Source organism: Camelus dromedarius, chromosome 21 (genome assembly GCF_036321535.1).
Source record: "Camelus dromedarius isolate mCamDro1 chromosome 21, mCamDro1.pat, whole genome shotgun sequence".
Taxonomy (NCBI): domain Eukaryota; kingdom Metazoa; phylum Chordata; class Mammalia; order Artiodactyla; family Camelidae; genus Camelus; species Camelus dromedarius.
In genome coordinates, this window is record NC_087456.1 from 18,072,497 (window position 1) to 18,095,658 (window position 23,162).

At 39.4% G+C, this 23,162-nt stretch overlaps 1 protein-coding gene across 2 annotated transcripts in view; it reads left to right on the forward strand.

Annotated features, from left to right (window-relative positions):
- The window catches only part of LOC105099334 (uncharacterized), a 109,552-nt gene extending 86,813 nt beyond the window's left edge, over positions 1 to 22,739 (forward strand). Inside the window, exon 4 of one of the 2 annotated variants that reach the window (XM_064477238.1) lies at positions 22,491 to 22,739. In XM_064477238.1, the coding sequence (XP_064333308.1) occupies positions 22,491 to 22,593 (103 nt within the window). In that variant the 3' untranslated portion in view covers positions 22,594 to 22,739. Of the gene's footprint in view, positions 1 to 6,725; positions 6,995 to 22,490 lie in introns of those variants that run through there. The other variant, XM_064477241.1, reaches the window with a different exon arrangement.
- Positions 22,740 to 23,162: the final 423 nt, after the last annotated feature.

The window sequence follows — 23,162 nt, forward strand, 5'->3', positions numbered from 1 at the left end:
CTCTCAAATCTATATGCATAGTCTCTTAAACCCAATAGATGCTTGATAAATTCTTGTTGAATAAATGAATTTATGGTCTCAGAAATATCAATATTGAGAACTTCTAAAAAAAATCAATAATTACCCTCCACTTTAATGAATAATTTTCTAGTAGGAAGAAACAAAGTAATCAGGTCTTGGTTCTCCTTCAAGCCTCAAACTTGACACACACATTTTAGTCAACTTCTCCCCAAGGGAAATTGTAGATGAGAAAGATTAGTTGGATGTCATCTACTCTATGTCCCCAAGTAAATCCAAAATTCTTTAGGATTTCCAATTTATCTTGAACTAAAATCAGCAAAATAAATCAGCTTCTATTCATGATCAATGCAATGCAGTGAATGTCTTATATGTGTTTTGAGACTTTGGGGAAACCACTACAATAAGGGTTAATTATTTCTCACTGTATGTCAAGTTCTTGACCATTAAAAACATGCTGTTTTTGTTTCCAGATGGCTCTGCATATTGTCCCTATATTTAATTAAAAAAAACTGTTTAGTGTTATTTAAATATTTGATTTCAAGTTCTCCTTTACTTCTACTCTGTTCTAACCTCATCCTGAACCTAATTAAACTATTCTTATTATTCAGAACTTTGATTCTATCACTTAACTTTAGTTCATTTTTTGACTGAGATGACTTCTGCTTAAAACAGATAAAATACCTTAATTTGTTAACAGTACTTTTGTGACATAGAGCAACTAAGAGATAGAAGGGGACATAGAGGGCTTCCTGTTCTCTCCAGGCACAAAAATGATTAACAGATGAATCGGTTTCAATGAACAGGCTGGAAATGTCCATCCTGTACCTTTTCACTTGTTCTGAAATACCGTTTTGTGGCTGAAACTCAGATGAACATTACTTCTAATCAACAAATGCCTTAAAAAAAACCGATCAGTTTATTTTCATTTCATTGGAAATTTGTTAGGGAAGTAACAAATAGGGGTATTTCCAAGCCTTGACATTTGATGGGTCGGCAAAAGTTTCTCTGAAAGATGAGGATGAGAGTGAGTCATCCTTTGAGCCTCTGCCTTCCTCAGGAATTAAATGAAAATTAAACATGAAAGATGCAATCTGCTGCAGCAATGTGATTCCTCTAGCATTGTCCCAGCCACTATCTATTTCTAAGCACATTGAACTTTCCAATTTATTGGCGTCTCATCTTATGTAAATATCCTTTTCCTTCTCTGGCTCCAAGACATCAGGATGTGCTTTCATTCCACCCTTCAAACAGTTGCTCCACATTCTGCCTCTCCGCTGTCCCCAGGGCAGCTTCTTTTCTCTGCACATGGCAACCTGGGATATATCTTTTCCCTAGGCTTAAAAAATATCTGTTACGCTGGAGAAGTGGTGAACAAAAATACAGCATAGCCATCGGAAATAAAACCATTTGTAAATGTTAAACAAAAATTCAAGGGAAAATGATATATTAGTGTCAAGAAGCGAGGACATTTTCTATTAGGACATCATCTGCTTCCACCTCCCTGCAGTCTCCTGATGCCTCAGCTACAAGTCCCTAACTAGACCCCAGCCTCAGTTCTTCTTTGGCGTCATGAGCATCAACTTGTGCGTTGAGTCCACACCAAGCTTGCTTGTGAGAAGAGCGTGCTTTCCCTTCCTAGCCCCAACCCAAGAGGCTGTGTGCTGACGATCCGGATGCAATGACATAACTATAACATGACCCACTCCTGTTGGTCTGTTAGAAGCGGGAAAAGAGAGACAGAGAGGCAGGTACAAATTAGGTGGAATTTTTTTGAAGGGGGAAACAAAAGTAGGTCTCCATGGAGACTGTTAGGCTATTGTTTCATTACAGTTTAGAAGTGAGCTTATTTTTTGTGATTTGTGGTTCAGAACTTGCAAGGCAATCAAGACATAAGCTATAACCTATTCTCCAAAACTATTGTACTAGTATCTATCATTCTGTTATGTAAATTAATAATTAATTGAAGCCTAGATACATTTACTTTTTTAAAAATATTTTCATATGAGAAAATTTAAACCATACAGAAGAAATAAATAGACTAGAATACTGAGTTCTCAGGTTTCCATTACCGAGACTTAATGATGATTAACATTTTGCCAATTTTGTTTCATCTTTTCCCCACCATCCACTCACACACTTTCCCACTCTCCCTTTCCTGGAGTATTTTAAAGAAAATTCAAAATGTTATTTCACCTTAAAATATGTCAATATTCATTCCTAGCAAATAAGGGCAATTTTATAAATGCAATGACCAAAAATAACTATTTCTTCAATATCATCTAATTCCTAATCTATCTTCAGAGTCCCCTGCTATCTCGAGGGTGTGTTTATGTAGTTTGCTTGAATCAGGATCCAAACAAGGTCCTAATTATATCTTTTAAGTTTATTTCATTCTCTCCTTTCCATTTCACTGATTAGTGGGATAAACCAGGTCATTTGTCCTTAGAATGTCTTACATTGTGAGTCTGACCACGGTATCTTCTATCCCAGTGTTTCCTGTAAACCTGTGTTTAGAGCTCTAGGCTTGATCGGACTCAGGTTAGAATTTTGGGAGCATTTCATAGTTGGCGCTGTGTCATTACTTCCTATTGCATCATGTTATGGGGCATATAATATCTTGTTTTCCCTCTTTTAGTGATGCTAAGACTGATCTGTGAGTTCAAGTGTATGTGCTCTTGATTCTTAAGACGATATTAATCTATTCCCAAGCTTCTTTTCACATATGGATATATCATTATCTTTGTATAATTTCCGGAGAGTCCTTCAATTGTTAACAAAAATTCTTTGATACTCACTTATTAGAGAACTGTTATATCAACCTTCCATGTACACACACACACACACAGAATTTTTCCATAGCTTTACATGTGTTTTACTAGCCTATACATTGTTGGAGGCTAAATCTAAATTATAATATGCTTTGTGCATCCAAATGCACAGGCCATTTCCAGATTAACTAATAGATTAGATCACCGATCAGTTAGCAATTGCAGTAATCAGAGTACATATTTGTAGTCTGGTTAATTTCAGTCATCTTTGCAACCAAAGTGGGTCAACTGTTCATTTATATTTAACTAGTCGATAGATCCAGTTGTTTCAGGAATGCTGATGACTAAGTTAATTTAACTATCCTATTGTTTGGAAATTTATCATTGTGATTGTCAAATATTTGATAACTCCAATGTGGTAGATATTACATGACTTGCTTTTTTTTCTCACATCATTGAGAAAGAAATGGAATAAATGGAAATATAGCAAAATATTTAGAAGTACTTAAATGAGAGAATATTCCAAAATACCAGCATTCAGATTGAAAGCCTATGAAAAACTGCATACTAAATTTGATTGTTTTTAATAGATTGTTACAGAATAAATACAATCGGAGTTATATACAATCATGTATTTAACAAACATTTCAAATGTTTTAAAATTATTCATTATTTTCAATTTCTTGGTCTGCTTGAAAATGAAAGTGTTGATATCACTGGTCTAGAACTAATGAATATAAAATAGTAACTATAAACACTCTTAAACAATAAAACATTCTAGTTTTTGTGAAACCTTAATTAAGAAAACATCTTAGTTCTGTACAAAGTTTGAGGTTTTACTTCCTCTATTTCATTTGATCATTACTACAACCCTGTAGGGGAGGATATTTGAACAGAGAAGAAAGCTGATATGGATGGAGAGAGATCAAATGTCTTAAGCAGGGCCACACAACCAATAAAGGACAAAGCCAGTAATTAGGATCACTACTAAATCCAATTTGGACTTACTGCATTCTGCTCTAGAGAGAAAATATTTAACTTACTTTCACCTGTGGAGCTACAGTTACTCTGAAGTCCAGGCCTGTGCCAAGTGTTGTGGAAGCTTCCAGTTTGAGCTCTACCAGCTTCAGGGGTCCCATAAGTTTTGGTGTCAGAAACTTCCACGATCTGTTTTCTGTTAACCTGACAGTGAACATTTGATTACCTTCATAATTCCCATCTCTCATGGGCATCTCCCATCTAAAACCCTTTTCCTCCTTTTTTCACTCACAGGAAGCCGGATTTTATGTGGTTTCCTCTTCCTTTTCTTTCTTTTATGAGAACAGAAAAAAGTTGGAGAGGAATAAGTTACAACACTTTTGTCCAATATTCATGAGATCTTCTAGTGAGGTATCTTCCCCCTCAACCTTCAACCCATTTTGTTTTAGTTCATTTCCTTCTTTTTTCCTGGTGAATATCCAACCTATATCAGGAAAAATGTCTTTATTAAGCTTCACTAGTTTTTGACATGAGTTCTTCCACTGACTCAATTAGAAAAAAAAAAACATTTAAATTAGAAACCATTCCAATTAATTTCATATTTAAATAGAGACACTTTTTTTTTCTTATGATGTTTTTATAAGACTATGACCATTAAAGGTGAGAAATAGTACTTTCTCATTGATTAGTATCCTATTTTGGGGTCTTTTCACTGGTTATGGAGAAGGTATATTGTGCTTTTGAGACAATTGCTAAAGTAAAATTAGGGAAATTTCAAGAATCGAGAATTACTGAGCCCAAAGAAGACACCCTGCCAGACTATCTCTTCAAAGCTCTGTGGTTTATAATCATTGTAAAAAAGATCTGGCCAGTCTTTATATCCACATTTTGAAAAGTGAAATATATTTAAATTATAACAAAAATAATCAAAGATGTAAGGAAAGAACTTAAGAGTAATTGTTTAAATATCAGAGCATAACTGTAAGAAACTCTTGGAATCTTTAAGAACAACAAAAATGAGCACCAATCATCGGACTTTGTTTACTAGAAGACCAGGAGATGAGCTGGAGGCTTGCTGGAAAACCTGGTCTGATCGGTGCAGCCACTATGGAGGATAGTATGGAGGTTCCTTAAAAAACTAAAAATAGACTTACCATACGATCCAGCAATCCCACTCCTGGGCATATATCTGGAGGAAAATATAATTTAAAAAGACACATGCACCCCAGTGTTCACAGCAGCACTATTTACAATAGCTAAGACATGGAAACAACCCAAATGTCCATCAACAGATGACTGAATAAAGAAGCTGTGTGTGAGTGAGTGTGTGTGTGTGTGTGTGTGTGTGTGTGTGTATAATAGAATACCACTCTGCCATAAAAAAGAATAAAATAATGCCATTTGCAGCCACGTGGATATACCTGGAGATTGTCATTCTAAGTGAAGTAAGCCATAAAAAGAAAGAAAAATACCATATGATATCACTTGTATGTGGAATCTTAAAAAAAAGGACACAAATGAACTTATCTATAAAACAGAAACAGACTCACAGACATAGAAAAAAAACTTATGGTTACCAAGGGGTAGAGGGGGTAGGAACGAATAAACTAGGAATTTGAAATTTTCACCTCTTTGGCAGTAATGGAGATGTTATCTATCTTGATTGTGGTGATGGTTTCACTGTGTATCAAAATTTATCTAATTGTACATCTGAAATATGTGTAGTTTACTGTACAGGAATAATACCGCAATAAAGGTGTTTAAAAAAATAACCAGGTCTGCGGTCTGCATTTTCACCTCCTTGAACCTAGGAGAGTCTTTGCTTTTCAGAGTCCTGCTGATTAGGTCTCCTCCCATAATAGAGCTGAGATCTATTTTTTTTAATCATCTGACTCTAAACTCGGGCCATTTCTTCTTTCCTTTTCCTCCTCTCAACCTCCATCTTTACAATAACAGACTGCATTCAGTAATTGCTGTCTTTTGTAATTGTTCTAGTTCCAAATTGGCTGATTAGGGGAGAGACCCAGCTGTCCATCAAAATGGTGCAAAGTGACTGAAGCAGCCGTCCCTGAGCTGGAGAAAGTTAATTGCACTTTCTGAGGCTCTCCCAGTAGGAGAGGGCTGGGAAGGGAATTCCTGCTAGTACTGTTTTTTTCTGAGCATGTCCATTTGTAACCTGGAAAAAAAATGTAGTAAACAGCATGTTAATTAGATTTACAGATGAAATTAAATCAAGAAGCACTGGAAACACCAGGGAATAAAGAAAAATGCTACACAGGGTTTCTGAGGTTAAAAATATGGAAAAGATCAAACAAAATGAGAATTAAGGCAGATAGGTGCAGCCCCAGTGCTTTGGAGGGAAAAAACAAGCTATAAAAGTAAGCAGCAAGAGGGAAATATCCAGAAAGCAGTAATGCCAGAGAGACCGAGAGAGAGTGGACAACAAATTAGACGTGTTTGCAATATGCCAGAGAAGCTAATGTGATTTGGGGCTGTATGTGTAGAGACTTCACATCATGAGGGAGAGGTGGAGTAATTTAGTGCATTTGGCAGAAACATACCTGGAATATTGCATTCAGGTCTGTGTATCCTGGGAGCAGACAGATATAGAGGAACTAGAGGGAAATCAGCATAAAGCAACAGCAGTGATCAACAAGCAACAGGCTGATTTATGAGAAAAATGGACTGGGTGATTTGGCTTAAAAGAAAACAAGAATGGAGCATTTAAACTTAAGGGTATTTTCCTGATTTTTACCTATGAGTTAAGAATTTCTAAAGGGTAACTAGCATGAATGTATATACTGTAGTTCAAAAATGCAGGACTGACATTTACAAGAAGGAAAGCTTCCTGGGAATAACAGCTATGATATTATTAAAATATCTTTTTTAGGAGAGTAAAAGGAGGGCCAGGGCTGGAAAAATATGACTTACATTGTTATCATACTTTTCATTCCAAAGCTATTAGATTTACCCTGGCCATGACCCTTCAACACTGAAGAATTAAGTGGAACTGTTCATCTGTCAGAACCCCAGAAATCTCCCCGGATGCCTGTTTCTCTGCAAAGTTCCACTCAGAGGTGATCGTTTTTAAATTTAGTTTTAGTATACTCCCTGTATAAGTGCTTGTGGCAGATGGCTTATCTTTTCCACCCTTCGGGGTGCTCCGGTACGTGCAAAGGCAGTGACCGAAAGCAACAGTTGATCTACCATATTCTCTATGCGTAGCTGGAGGCTGTCACTTTGTCTGATGATTGGCTTCTGAAGGCAAAGGAAGGATGAATCTAATTTTTAAAAAATCTCAAAATGATAGCTGGAGAAGCAGCATTTTGCACTAGCTAATGAGGCTAATTTGTTCTTAAAATACAAGTTACTGTGCTTCCTAAATTAAAATTCACTTCTGATGTAAATACAGAAGATATAAATACGGAGAAGAGATGTATGCTGTATTTTTTATTTTGCAATTTGGAGCCCATTCTAAGAGGAACTGTTAGAAAAGGGATTTTATTCTCTAAATTTGGGGAGATCTTTACTTCCTGGCTTCAAATACATGGAAGGACAATGAATAGCATTACTTTTACAAAAAAGAGAAGAAGGTGGGATGACTTCTTCCTGGCTAGAGTTTGTAAAATGCATTGTCTTGGAGATTATTTCCTGAATCCTTACGATTTTTAAGTTTCTTATTTGGAAAATGAGCATGGGGAATGTATCGCTTCCTAAGTAAGCAAATGTTAACCTTTATTAACATTTAGTTATTTAATTAAATCTGTGAGTGAGGACATTCTTATTCCTAAATCAAGGAGTTTCCCTTCTTCTGTTCACTGTGGTGAGGAAGTGATTTGTTCTCATGTGGTCTTGCTGTTGAAGGTTTTCTTATTCTTTTCATTCTGAATGTTACAGAGAGCAGAGCAGAACCTTCAATAAATTAAAGCAAACAATGAAAGGAAAGACCTTAAAAATAAATGACATTAATTTTCTAAATACTGTTTGATTAGCTATTTAAAATAGCAGTTTGTACCACATTCGACAAAAAAATAGATGCTGTCTTAATGGTGCAGTAACAGTTAATGCATAAACTAACAAATTACACAGAGCAATTATCTAAGGCATCGTTTAATACCTAGTTTATCTAAGGGGTTTCTGCTACCTTTCTACTCCAGTTTTTGCTTCTGAACATTGGATTTTTTGGCACATAACTGAGGAATTAGCTGCCCTTGTCTCATCCGATTTTAAGTTCAGATTCTGGAACCAGGAAAAATCTATATTATTTATACTACTTAATTTATGAATTATGTCTGGGATTTTGAATGTGTCTGTAACAGATAAACTGCCCTATCTGATACCAATGATTTGCTTTAAAACAATTAAAACTGTTACTCAAAGGAACTTAAATTGCTGTTAACTGACCAATCTTTGCCTTCATAACAGACCAGATGCAAGGCACCACAGCTTTAAGAATATGAGCACTCAGTAAAGATTTATTTTTTTCCCTTTCCATCCAGATTTGGCAATGTTTCTCTAAAACTTGCTTCCTTCCTATGCTTTTTCTTCTTTACTTTAGCACTGTTGAAAATTTTGGTGTAGCAAATGGTTGTGAAAGTTGGAGGAAGAGTTTGCCAGATCAAAGGAAGGAAAGATCTTCGTGTGGTTCCTGGCATGCAGTACAAGTCGCTAACATGCCAGACATGTTTTCACCACCAAATGCAAACTCTTTACCATGGCCCCCAAGGCCCTGCCTGATCTGGTTGCTTTCTACACCTCCAGCTGTGTGCTGTACCACTCTCCTCCTACTTCAGCCACACTGGAACGCTTTCTCTGACTTGAAGAGCATGCTCTTTTCTGCCCCAGGGACTTTGCACTTGCTGTCCCTTCACCCTGGAAGACTATTCCCCTGACACTTAAGTGGCTGGCTCTCTCTTCTTTTAGGTCTCAAATGTCACTGCTTCCTAAAGGACTTCCCCACGTCCTCTAGCTTAAATAGCCCTGTGCTGCCGCCTTTTCTATAACCTACCCTCTGTCCTATTGCCCGGATCTCCCTGCCCCCTTTCCTTCCTCGTCCTCTACCTCTTCCTCCTTTTACTCCATAGTACTTTACCCACAGTGTCTTGATTGTTTAGTGACTGTCTATTGGCTGTTTCCTCTCCTAGAATGCATGTTCCATGAGAGCAAAGCATGAGAGCAGTGCTGAGAACAATACTTGGCCCATAAAGATGGGCCAATAATTCTTAAATATTGGATAAGATTTTACAGAAACATCTCATTACACATTTTCCAAACATTTCTACTTGTATAAATGGAGGAGGAAAGAGAAATTAAAAATAATTGTCTTAGAATACACTCAGTCATGTTTCTTAACTACAGCTGCCCCACACTATCAGGACATAATAAATGCTGCCAACTTCAGCAAGCTCAGCTGAATATGTATGTGGATACTAAGGTACCATCATCAGAAAAGCAACAAATCAATAGGTTGAATTCTTGTAGATGCAAAGGAAATTGGAAGGCTGACAAAAGGATACAGGCCAGAAGGTCCTTGTGGTCAAGATCTCAGGATCTTTCATTTCAGTGATTCTTCTGGATCTTCGAAAAATATTGTAGAACATAGAACAGATCCACAGCCCATGAAATAGGCTGAATAAAATGGAATATGATCACGATGGATTCCAGGGAAAGGCCAGTGGGAAGGATGTGAAATTGGTTCTGTTCTCAACTGAAGAGAGTTACCAGCACAAGGCATGTGGCTTTGCCCCTTCCCATTTCCAAATAACAGAAGCCTGAAATGAGGAATACACCCATGGATACAAAGGAAAGTATCCAGGCCTGCTTCAAGGGTATATCAAACAGAAAACAAAAGCTCAACTTCCCAGGTACTTGTAAGGACTCCTGATCAGCCATGCTGTGGTTCTAGGGGAAGCAAGGAAATCTCTCCATGGGTCATTGCCACAGTGCACAGGGACAATCTGCCTACGAGGCAACAATAACTAAACACCCTTTCTAAGCAGCAGGTATCATCTAAGTGCTGTGTATTTACTAACTTATTAAATCTCCACCACAATGCTGTGAAATATATACTGTCATTCTTCCCATTTTTATAGATGAGGAGACCAAGACACGGAAAAGGGAAGCAGTTTGCCTGAAATTAATCATCTAGTAAGCGGCAAAGCCATGTTTGAACTTGGACAGGTTGGCTCCAGGGCCCATGGAGACTGAGAACTCTCAAGCTCTCTGATCTGAGGTCTTGGTTTTGAGGAGGGATTTTTTTTTTTTTTTTTTTTTTTTGCATCCCTCTCAGGTATCTCCTCTTATCCCAGTAAGCTGGAAAGCCAGAGTCAGACATTAAAGACTAACTGAAGGCTAATGGTACCTTATGATGCCTGAGAAACATGATAGCAAGAATGTGTAGTGACCCAGCTGTACTCAGCCTCCTCCAAAGGGGTTTGATGGGCAGGAGGCCCGCTTCCTTCTGCAAGTGCCACCACGTTATGGGTAAGGAAGAACGGAGAGCATTTATGACTTTTTGACCAGGGCCCACTCGGCTTTCTCCTTTGCTGCACTCCAAATGATGCTTGATGTGGCACTTGTCCGGCAGGGCCTGCACCAACCGGGAGAGGCAGCATAGCAGAGTGGAAAGGACTTGGACCCTGGCAGAGGCAGTCCTGACTTTAAATCCAGGCTCTGCCACTTTTCAGCTGCATGACGGCTGGCAAGTTATTTAACCTCTCTAGGCCTCTGTTTTCTCATCCACAAGAGGAGCTTAGTAATATTCACTTTCCAGAGCTATTGTGAACCTAATGAATGAATTAAAACCTGTGAAAATGTCTAGCACATGGAAGTCACTCAATAAACGCTAGCTGTCTCTCCCAAAACCAGACCAAATCCTTACCTGTAGACTTTTGCAATTAAGTTTCAGATCTTTCATGATGCCCAAGTGAGTTTCTCAGCAGGGGCTATGGAACACACCAAATTAGTTTTACTTTTTCTGTTATATGTGATAGAAACGGAGAGCATTGAGCACAACTTGAATTCTAAGTCCTGGAAGTTCACACCAGTTTTATTATTGAAGGTAGAGACCTACGTTTGATGGTAGAGAGATTTGATGAGAAGCGATGAAAAGCAATGTTTACCCTGCTGGCAGCAGGAGAGTTAAGGCAATTAAACTGGATTTTACCCCTTCAGAGTCCAACACTTGTTCCTCTAAGTACAGTGAGTTACAGAGATAGCACATCATGTACCAATAATGAAAATAACTCTGTGAACAGCACAGAAGTAAGTTGGGGCTACTTCCACCCACACAGAGATGAATTTTATGTGCAGAAGCCCAGTAGAATATAAATGAACTGCTGTATGTGAGAAAGAAGAAACAAAAGGCTGAGACTCTAGAATATATCTCAAGAAGAAGCCTGCATTCGTTTCCTCTATCTCCGCAAAGTAAGATCGTGGACACAGACTTCCCTTCTTGCAGGGATATAGCTGGTTGTAATAAAATGTCATGCACAGTGTGAGGGAGAGCTTGCATTTGGAGGCACTCGGTCTCAAGAGCCCCTGGTTCTCATCACAAACTCTCTAGATGCTCTTCTATGTGCCTTTATTCAGGGTATGCTTTACTGGCAGCAGGTGTCTGTTCACTTTGATAAACGTCAGCTTCTTAACATTCACTTTGGAGAGGGAAGGGTGACAGGCACCATCCTGCCCTTGCTGAACTGAAGGCCTTTCCACAGTGCATGCAGGAGGGCAAGCGGTGTACTCATGTTAGAGCCGTGTGGCTGGAGCTGGCCTGGTCTGCTCTCCTCTTGTCAGTGAAGGGCGACTCGGCATCAGCAGACATGCTCCAGATGTCCTGCCATCACCTGACTGATGCAGACTCTAGGGAGCCCCCAGCCTCTCAAGATGCACAAGGAGACAGGAAGCCCAAGGCTTCTGAGTGGTGCCCGAGGGGCTTCTGAAGTGCACTAATGCACTAATTGAGTGTTACTGTTCTGCTGTCTGTCATGCTGCTTCCACCCCTGCCCATTTCTTAGTTGCTTGCTTTCTGAAGCCTCACTTAATCAAATATACCACTCAAGTAAGTGTTGTATCACAAAACATGCCAAGGCGCTGTCCAAGGTACCACACCCTACAGTTAGTTACTGCAAATTGCTGTTTACTACTACAGGGTATGCTCCATTTCTGCTTCTGTGAGATCTCCTCCTTACAAATATAAAGGGTAATTTGGTTACAGAATCAAGTGATTAAATAATAATTTTTGAGGGTTTTGAGATAAAATGAGATTTTATGACTTTCCATGGGACTATCTTCTCAACATTTATTAAAACTTTAAGAGAAGCATCAAATTGAGATGTGTCCAACTAAATCCTTCTTAATAAATCAGTAATTACTGATTTATTATCTGCTCTGTCACAGCACTCTTATAAGTGTTGAGAAGGACTTAGAAATGTTTAGACATGATTCAAACTTTCAGGAAGCTTGCAATCAATCTCGTTAAGAAGCTATAATAAATAATGTACACATGTGAAACAATCCAAGAAGTAATACAATTAAGTGGTAAATTTTTAAGGAAACAATTACAAAAATGCCTTATTTTTAAGCTCTTTAGACTTAAACATGGCCTTGGTTAAAATAAATTCATATTTTCCCCAAATTTTTTGATGTGATAAATATACATATAAAATTTACCATTTTAAGAATAAATTTCTGTGACATAGTAGTAAGTTTTGTAGCACAGATTATAATGTGCAGCGACATTGGGAAAGATGGAAGATCAGAGAAGTCTGACACTTTCAAGTAGATATAACTCAAGCTCTTGTTCAAAAGAAGTGTCTAGGGCTAGGATAAATAGAGGGGAAAAGTAAAAATACGTCTGTGGCACACCAGCAAGATTTACCTGAATGTCCACATGTAGGTTGTAATATATGTAAAATATTTATTCTTATCTTTTGTGGTTGCTTGAATGTGACATTATAAGTTATAAATTAATAGTTCTGATAAATGTGGAATTTTAGAGTCAAAAACCTTTTTTAAAATAAGTTAAGAACTTGAGGATCATTTTGCAATTGAATTACATCTTTTGTTTGAAAACATTCAATAAAAAAATTTCCCCAAAGGCTAAGTCTCAAGGAATAGCTCATTATATATTGCTGTTCATAAAAATAAATGGCCAGTAAAGGTGACCATTGCTATATCATCTATTTGCAATTGACATGGCTGCCTGAAATTTCTGATTTTTTCCAAACCAAAATTTTCTAAGGGATTTGTCTTTCTAACAGCAGAGATTACCTGTTGACAAATATACCATGACACATCAGAAGGTATTAAATGTCAACACACTATGGAAAATGTAAAGCAAACACAATGGAACAGAAATAAAAACAAATTCCATGGCCATATTAAGACCTTCTGATCAGAGTTTATTGTAAAGTGTGTCGGGTTCAAGTACAAAGAAAGAATCAAAACACCTAGGTTCTAGTCCAGGTTCTGGCACTATCACGGTGACAAAGAAATGCTAGTGAGCTTCAGTCTCCTCATTGGGGCTGACCGTCTGAACAGCACAACTTCTCCCTTAAATGTCTGGTGAAAATTATATAAACAGGAGACAATGCCTGTTCTTCCTAATTTGTATGATTTTGCTAAGTATCAAAATGGATCATGGTATGATAATAAGATGGAAGATGTTATTAATACAGAAGCCATCCCAAGTGAATGGCACAGATGGTTACAACCAAGAGTGTGTTGAGTTAAATTTGAGGCACACTTTTGATTACAGAGGTGAAAACTGGGCTCTCAGTGTTAATTCTGGGCATGATTAAAAACCTTCTACCATATGACTTTGGACTTGTTTTTGTATCTCCTAGAAAGCTTGTTTATATGTGTGTTTTAGCCATGATCCTCCCATTATCTTTCTCTGTGCAAGGCCCCTTAGGTGGCATTTGCATTGAGTGGAATGATTTTTGTTTTCAAAGAGGGAAATTTTATAAATTGTGCTTCACTTTTATTTCAGCTTGAGCTGTTTTCTCCTGGGAAAACAGCTTTTTGCTTGGCAAAAATGGATGTGAAGCATTGGCGAAAACGAAAGGCCGTTTTTATTGCAAAGAAAACTGCCTTTTGCTTTTGCCAAAAAAAGCAAAACATATGAGACAAAACCACAAATATTTCCCTGTTTGCAAACCCTGTGAAAACGTGATTTTTCACCAGTGGTGAGAACATTTTTCCCACACCACTCTTCCCGTTTCTAAAAATTAGGGTTTCAATGGTGAAAGTCATAATTTACACCTACAGCACCTCATGACTATAATCAAATATCATGAATATTGTTATTAAATATATTGAAGATATATTCCATCAAGTGAAATACTGGAGGACATACAGCCCTTACCCAGTGAGATTAGGGGACCATTGATGCTGAGCAAGAAGTCTTGAAAAGGGAAAGTATTTGGGCTGAATTTGGATTCAATGTAGAGGATGTAACTGAATGAATAAAGACTTAGGAGAACAGCAGTGAAAGAGAAGACAAGTGTGGTAATGATATCATGTGGCCGAAAGAGCACTGAAATAGCATCAGGAAAACCGGATGCCAGTCCTGAGCACACGGGTAACTGGCTGTGCAACCTTTATCAACTCAGTCTGCTGGGCTCTCAGACTCCACTTGTGAAAATGATAGAATTCAATGAAATGACCAGATTCCTTTCAGATCTACATGTTTGCCAAAACCAGACTGGAAGTGCATTTGTAAAATATAAAAATTGTCAATATCAAGGAATTTCCATTAATTGACTCTTGATTCCTAAATAACCGATGAAACCAGGTGTCTTTGTGGTGTCTTTAATGATTTATGTGAAGATATTCACGTAACAAAGTTAATTGGGAATTTCTTTGTGTTCATGGCTGCCCCTAATCTGCTTTTCCTCATGTCTACACTAAGTCCTTCCTATGGTAATTAAGCTAATTTTTTCTCATTTTCCACAGTGAAGTAGTAAGCATTCATTCACCTTTTTAAAATGTTATTAAAATATTTAAAATATTAATACAGGTGAGACTTATTCAAAGCAATAGATTTGCTTAGGGAAGTGGGATGTAAATAAATTTGTGATTTGTGGAATGTTATTTAGAAAAATATTTAGTTTTTTGGAGGGGCTTGATCAAGAGTTTTATTATCATCAAGACGTTTCATTAAATCTAGAGTGCTTTGGGTTGTATTCATTTTTTGGAAAAATATTTAGTTTTTAAAACAAATCTATGATGAATGTTTTATCAGCAAGGACTTCTTTTATTAAATAATGACATTTCCCCAAATGAATTTATTTTACACATGATATTTTAATGGATATTGTAGAGAACCCTCAGAAGTTCCTCGCTGTTCCTGACACTTCTCCTTCAGACCTGGATCTTCTGTTTCTCCCTGCCCTAAGAGCTGCCTTTGCTGAATGACAGCTGTGAGTTAGACACTGGGCTGGGCACGGTCATTCCTCATCCCTGTATCAGTTGTTTATTGATTATGACATTGTACCAGACACCACTTAAATATGCTTTCTCATTCATCCCATAGGGCAAGCCCTAGGGACAAGTTATTACTATCCTGTATAACAGGGTGGTCTTCCACAGGGCTTGGGTTGCTGATAAAGTACAGCCACTTGGCCCCCAGAGGCGGTGCATTATCTGAGTCCCCTCCCCTCCACATGCCCATCTATTTGTCTTCTAACCCTCTCAGTAGGATTTTGATGGAATTTCCCCGTGGATGTGATGGGGGGGGTGAGGGATCCCAATGTGCCTTCAGCTGCAGAGGGACAAGTCCTACTGGGCAGAGGCTTCTCTAGGAATCATATCCAAAGTGCACAGCTCGCCCACTGCTCCTGGAGCAGCCGCTGGTTCCAAAGCGGTTCCTCTATATCAGTGTATTTGTAAAGGCGGGCTGCTCCTTCCTTGTTACAGTTGGTAGAGGAATCTAGCTAACGTGCCAGGGCTCTTTCAATCAAAGTGCTTTCAATCCCCTCATTCTTGCTTTGTGGGGGCTCCGGATGAAGCGCCTGGCTTTTGGGAGAAGCTGTTTCAGCCTCTGCATCCATAGGGGGGCTGTGTGGCGGGACAGGCGTTATCATTGCTCCTTTTTGTTTTTTAAACTTTCCTAATGTTGTTTTTTCATTTATTTAAAAATTACTTTTTAAAGTGTACAATTTAGTGCCTTTTAGTAGATTCACAAGGTTGTGCAACTGTTGCCACTATCTATTCCAAAATATTTTCATCACCCCAAAATAGAAACCCCATATCCTTTAGCAACCACTCCTCACCTCCTCCCTCAGCCCCTGCCAATCACTAAGCTGCTTTCTGTCTCTGTGGATTTTCTTTTTTGGAACATTTCATATTAAAGGAATCATTTAATATGTGGCCTTTTAGACTAGCTTCTTTCATTAAGCATCGTGTTTTCAAGGTTCATCCATGTTATATATATCACATATTAGTACTTTTTAAAAAAAAATTTCATGTCATTGCTTCTTTCTGGATTAATTTTCCTTCTTCAAGTGTATCCCTTAAGAAGTCTTGCAAAGAGGTATAAATCTGTGATATAAATTTTCCATAGACCCAGTATGTTTCATAATATCTTCATTTTGTCCTCATATTTAAATAAAAGATTGGCTGAATAGAAATGTTTAGGGTCAAAGCTTCTTATCTTCAGTAATTTAAAGATAGCTCTTCACTGTTATCTAGAATCCTGGTAGCAGTCTGGTTCCCATTTCTTTTAAGGGGACCTGCTAGTTCTCCCTGTAAGCTTTCAGAATGTTCTCTTTATCTTTGATATTCTTACATTTCACTAGGATGCATCTGTGTTTTTTCCCCACCCTTTTTAGTCTTGTTTAGCACTGGTTGAGACCTTTCAATCTAAACATTCTATCTTTCTCTAATTCTTGGAAATTATTTCTTCAAATATTTTTTCTCGTGTATTTATTTCTCTCCTTTAGAGATCCCTATTATGCAGATAGTGACGTGTTTACTTTTGTTTTCTATACCTCTTAACATTTCTCTGATTCTTTCCTTTCTTGATGCTTTCCTTGAGAGTCCTTTGATTTGATCTTCCAGCTCATTAAATCTTTTCAGCTGTATCCATTCTGAAACGTAATTTACCCATTGAATCCTTTACCTGGAAAATTATATTTTTCTGTGTGCAATATTTTAATAGCTTTATCTGCATAGTCACTTGTTCCTCTCACAAGTGTCCAATATCCTCCCTTATGTTGGGGGTTATTAATTATGCTTATTTTAAATTCTTGTTCTGTCTTTCCCATTACTTTTGCTTCTTCTGGGAAACAGTTGTCTTATTTTTCTCTATGAGTTTGTCTTCTTTTAGGGCTCTCAACTGTGTTGACTACCAATGTTTGCCTTGGAGGAGAGAGAAAACCTTGCTTGTGTTTTCCAGGGTAGCTTAGGTTTGGATGATGGGGCTTCTCCTCAGGTGAACAGACCCTTGTATTGCACGCTTGCTCAGCCACTCCCTGTTTCCCTACTTTAGCATCATCAGCCCCTCAGGGAATCTCCCATTGCTTCTGTCCCAGGAAAGGTGGTCATGGCTGGGTGACAGGGAGAACTTGGACTCCTGCCAGCCAACCAGCCTGCCTTTCTTCTGTGTTTCCTATTCTGGTGGGCACTGACATTGCCCTCGGGTTACCTGTCCAGTTCCACCTTTTCTAGGTGCAGAGTTAATATTGCTGCATGAAATGATCTTCACAGGCAGATGCAAGGAAGGGAAGGGAAACAAGAGGAAGGACGAGATCCAGTGGCTCTGGCCTTCTCTAACTCCGGACCACACTCCTCCTGTGTTACTTGTTGAGTTCCACTTTATGGCCCTCCCATCTAAGCCTTTCCATATCTTCAACAATGTCTCTATCCAGGATTAGATCCAGGAGAGAGAGTCAGCAGCCCATGCTACTTTGCCATTTTTTCAGTCTTAACATGTTATCACTTGTCTTTCCAAATATGAAAGAAACATTCATTTGACTTCAAACCAAGGCTACTCCAACAATTGATTGGTAGGGCATTCAGAGTAAAATGTGCAAGCCATTGGATTTTAAGTGTACTTTAATAGCTTTTACATACAAAAAGAGATCATTTCAAAACTCAATGATCTGATTAATATTTCTTCTCAGCAGAAGCCCAGATACTGAGTCCAACCAATAAGTCCACTCTCAGACAGAAAGGATTCAGTTGGCTGGTGTTTGGGTCTCAACTTCTAAATATAGAAAATGAGAAGATGCTTGTAAAGACATCTGCCTGGGCCATTTCCAGCCCTGATTTCAAAGACAATCCATTAATTCTATCATTGGAGAGGGTGGTTTTTGGTGGGGGACTATACTTTGGAATCATTTCTTCATTCAAAAAACATTTATTGATCACCTATACTGTGCCAGCCTCTATGCTAAGAATCTTCACAAGACATTCTTTTATGTGAGTGATAACCAGAGTTTTAAAGTACAAACTGATCATATATCTCATGACATTGAGCATAGAGCCTGAAAAAAGAGTCCTACTGTCTTCTTGTTCTATTAAAATTCTGGCCTTTGTTGAAGTTTGGGCTATGTTATCTATGAAGCTTTGTTCAACAACACTTTGATGGTTTAAGAAATACTGTATCAGAGGGATGGCTATTTCTTTAGACTATCCTTTTAGACCCTGATATAGAAGAGTTGGCATCCTGGCCTGCACACATGGAGCTGAGAGCAGAGAATCAGCAGAGGGGCTCCTGGGCAAATTCTGGGGTTGCTGCAGCCCAGATGCGGCACAGTAAATTATCCAAAAAGCTAGTTAAAATGCAGATTCTAGGATCTTTCCAAGAGACACTGAACTAGTTTCTCTAGGGTTGGTGGCCCTGGCATCCAAAAAATTCAGGGCTTTGGCTATGTGTGGGTCTATCCTGTGATTCTAGGGCAAACCAGATCGGAGCTGCCCATGTGGGAAGAAGGAAAGGATGGCTCCAAGCGACAGGCAACACTGGAGGGGCACAGGAGCCATAATAGAGAATTAAAATGTATTCAGAAGACAGCTGGGTTAAGTCCTGAGAAATAAGATTATGTATCAAGATAAATGCATGAGATGATATAACTGTCACCAGGATGGGTTTTGAAAAGGGAGCCAAGACATAGGTGTGGGATGAGTGAAGCAAATTAAGATTCAGAATACTGGAACACAGTAGAACTTAACTTTTAATGAGAACCCTGCGTCTGTTGTCATATATGAAGATCCCTTCAAGATTCCATTGGTGGATAGGGAAATTATATTGCAAAGTCCTAGGGGGAAGGTGGCATATTCATTTCTCTGTTCATTAATTGATTTAGTTATTTGATCTGTGGCTAGATGTGGTGTATTTGCTACTCAGCAAATATTGAGGGTATCTGTCAGGCACTTTGTGAATGGTAAGACTGGAAAGGTAGGCAGAGACCAAACCATCCAGGGCCAGGTGAAGTTTTGCCTTTATCCTAAAAGCACGTGGGAGTCACTGAATGATTTTAAGAAGAGATGTAACACCATCAGATGGCTTGTTGAAAGGCCACTCTACTGCAGTATGGAGGAGAGATTGGAAGGGGACAGGCATGGCTGCAGGCAGGCCAGATGGGAGACTGTCAGTTTCCAGAGGAGAGACAACGGTTTGGACTGGGTGGTGTAGAAGTAACAGGAAATGGACAGATATGAGAGATAGTTAAGAGGCAAAATTGCATTGGTAGGACACGATGCTAGATTGAATATGGGGAGATTTTTAGGGAGAGAGAGGTGCCAGAAATTATGCCTGGATTTCTGGCTTGATCAACTAGATGGATGATGGTGCTATTATTCACTGAGAGGGCGAACAATGGAAGAAGTTAGGCTGTGAATTATGATGCTTATAGTCAAGCTATGTCCTCCCTCTACTTCTGCTTCCGTTTTGCCCCTGATAGACAACTTGGGTTCCCACCTTGTGCCTCTCATTGACCACTTTGGTCACCTCTGAAGAGCACTAACTCATTGCTCAGGGCCCTGCTCTGGAGAAAAAAGTTTGCTAAACTAGTTGATGACCAGTATGGGAAGATCAGGTAAAATAATTGAGAAGGGCCATAAAATTACCGAGCCCCACCCCAGTGATGATGGGAAGAGAAGAACCTGAATGGTTTAGTTTTGAAATTCTTTGATAGGGTTACCAAGCCACTAGCTTCCACCTCTCTGGCTTTGTAAGTAAGTCCCTCCCCTACACGTCTACCAGCGTTGGCTAACAAGCACTGCCTCTTTGGAGTGTCTTTTGCTTTTGTCTCTTCTGACTCCTCTAGATCTTATAAACAGGAAAATTTTGAAAAGGCAGGCAGAAGGGATTATTCAGCCGGACAATGATATTTATCGAGCCCAGTGTGTACGAAACACTATTAAGTTTTTGAAGATGTAAAAAAAATGGCTTCCAAGAAAAGAAAAAGCAGAAGCAAAACATTTTGGTAGTCCATACACTGTGCAATCAACTCTTAAAAACTAAGGGAGACTCCTGGGCATATATCCAGAGAAAAATATAATTTGAAAAGACATATGCACCACAATGTTCACAGCAGCACTATTTACAATAGCCAAGATAGCCAAGACATGGAAGCAACCCAAATGTCCATTGACAGATAAATAAATAAAGATGTGATGTGTATACACACACACACACACACACACACACACACACACACACTAGAATACTACTCAGCCATAAAAAAGAATAAAATGATGCCATTTGCAGCAACATGGATGGACCTAAAGATCGTCATTCTAAGTGAAGTAAGCCAGAAAGAGAAAGAAAAATACCATATGATATCACTTATACATGGAATCTAAAAAAAAAAAAGACATATATTTACAAAACAGAAACAGACAAACATAGAGAACACACTTATAGTAACCAGGGGATAATGAGGGTGGGAGTTTGAGATTTGCAGATACTAAATACTATATATAACATAGATAAACAACAAGGTCCTACTGTACAGCACAGGGAACTACATTTAATACCTTGTAATAGCCTATAATGAAAAGGAATATGAAAACAAATAAATGTATGTATGTGTATGACTGAAACATGTTGTACACCAGAAATTGACACAACATTGTAAACTGACTATACTTCAATTAAAAAAAAGAATGCAAAAAAAAAAGATAGAATGTAAAAGAATAAAGGAGATTTAAAAAGATTAATTTAGACTAAAAATAAATCCTAAAGGAGGTGTGATTGATTACCGAGAGTTTCTATGGACAGGAGCTGGGAGCGCAACAGAAGCAGGGGACTGAACCCCTTGCTTCAGTGGCTTCTTTGTGGGGTGAGTGTCAGCAGGTCCCTTGGAACTATTGGGGAGGATCGGGCTAGAATTTTATAGACTTCAGCTTTACAGACTTTTACTTCTCTTCCTCTCACTCTTTTGCTGGAGAGAATCACTAAAACTCCCACCCGGCGAGAAAGCTGCTGGTGTAAATCACAGACGTTATAAGCACATCGTCCTAGAAAATATACCCTTTGTAGGTAGTTTTAGAGCAAATGGAATTAATTCTCTCTGTTTAGTAGGAGAGTTGATCACACCAAGTATTAAATAGAAAGTAACGTCTAGAGAATGTTACAGTGTAAATTAAGAAGGTAAACCTTCCCCTCACTTTGACACTCAGAAATAAGAAAGGGATCAATCCATACCTGGGGTCTAGTGCCTCAGGATTTTCAGAATACTGTCATAAAACTGTCTGGGAAACACTGTGGGAAATGGGAGTGGCTTAAATACCCTGTCCTGGTTGCCAGCTGTGTGCCTGAGGCCCGTATGGCATGAGCCTCCTAGACACTGAGTAATTCAGTTGTCTCAACAATCCTATTAAACGGATATTGTATCCCCATTTTTTAAAAAAAATTTTTTTAATTTTTAATTATTATGATTATTTTTTATTTTTGAGGAGGGGAGGAAATTAGGTTTATTTATTTATTTTAATGAAGGTACTGGGAATTGAACCTAGGACCTCCTACATGCTAAGCACGTGCTATACCACTGAGCTATACCCTCCCCTCTGTACCCCCCATTTTCACAGAAAAGAATACGAAGGTTCACAGATACTGATCACACAGCCAGGCTAGGACAGAATCAGATCCAAGAGTTCTGTCGGATTCTGTGGTCTGTGATGTCTTCTCCTTTCTGGGTTCCCTTCCCGCTCCTTTGCACGATTTTTTTTTTTTAACCTGTAGAGAATTACTCAGCCTAAAACTGCATGAGCTGCATAGAGGAGTTTCCACAGCTGCCTTCTCCGCCCGAGGCATCAGACACTGAGAGCAGTGGTTCTGAGTGTGGTCCCTGGACCAGCAGCCTTGGCATCACCTAGAACTTGTCAGACACGAACATTCTCAGGCCCCACCCCAGAACTGGTGACTAGGAAACCCCAGGGTGGGGTCCCAGCAATCCGGGTGGTAACAAACCCTCCAGGGGATTCTGAGGAGACCAGTGACTTGGAGGGTTTCCCTGGGGATCTTCACCAGGGCATCTCCAAGAAGTACCCTGGAGTAATTAAGGAAGTGATCAAGAACTCTCCAGGGTTCGGCATTCCACGGGTGGCAGCGCATTTCCTGAGGGATGGCACAGGGACCTCTGGCATGCCTGCGGCGTGCCCCTGGCACCACAGGAAACCCCCACCCTCTGGGGGCTGCCAAGCCCCAAACAGCTGGCCTTGGCTCTCTGGGGCTTATAAACGAGGCTGGCCGGTTCTCCCTCACCATTGCAGGGCAAGACATCGGCCAGCCGGGGCCCTGGTTGTCACCTTCCCTCCATTTTCCAGTCCTCTTCCTGGAGGGGAGACTGCTCTGGCGAGAGTTTGTCCAGGCTGAAGCTGGGGGGACCGGGGCCTCGTATTTGGAGGGGCAGTGATCCTACCCCTGGGGAAGCTGCGGACTTGCTGAGGAGCAGGTGGAGAGCCAAAGATGTTGAGCCAGAGGGAAGAACCCCAGCAGATGCCAACCCAGAGGAGGAGGGCAGAAGCGATGTCCCGGCAGCCTGCGCCACAAGGGGCAGAAAGCAGAGAGGGGCTCGTACACACCTGAGACCAGCGTCGTGGGCCAGGAGCCACACATCAGGATCATCTGGGGAAAATGACGGAGGTCAGAGCCCTTCCAAGTTTGTGAAGAATGCTTTGGCTGGCTGACACAGCCAGTCCCTACACCGCGATTTGCAAACCATTGTTGACTTCTCTGGTATGATGAGCGCCCACTCTGTATCAGGGCCAGCAGGGGGCGGGTCACCTGGGATTTGTGTGCATTTTCATTAAAAAGTTACAGCTTGAAACAATTTTTTTATTCATTAGTATATTGGTTTGGCTGTTTTCACATAGATGAGAAAGAGGGCTAAACCAGATAGACGAGTCATTGCTCTTCTACAGAAAAGTCAGAGCTCGGTGGGC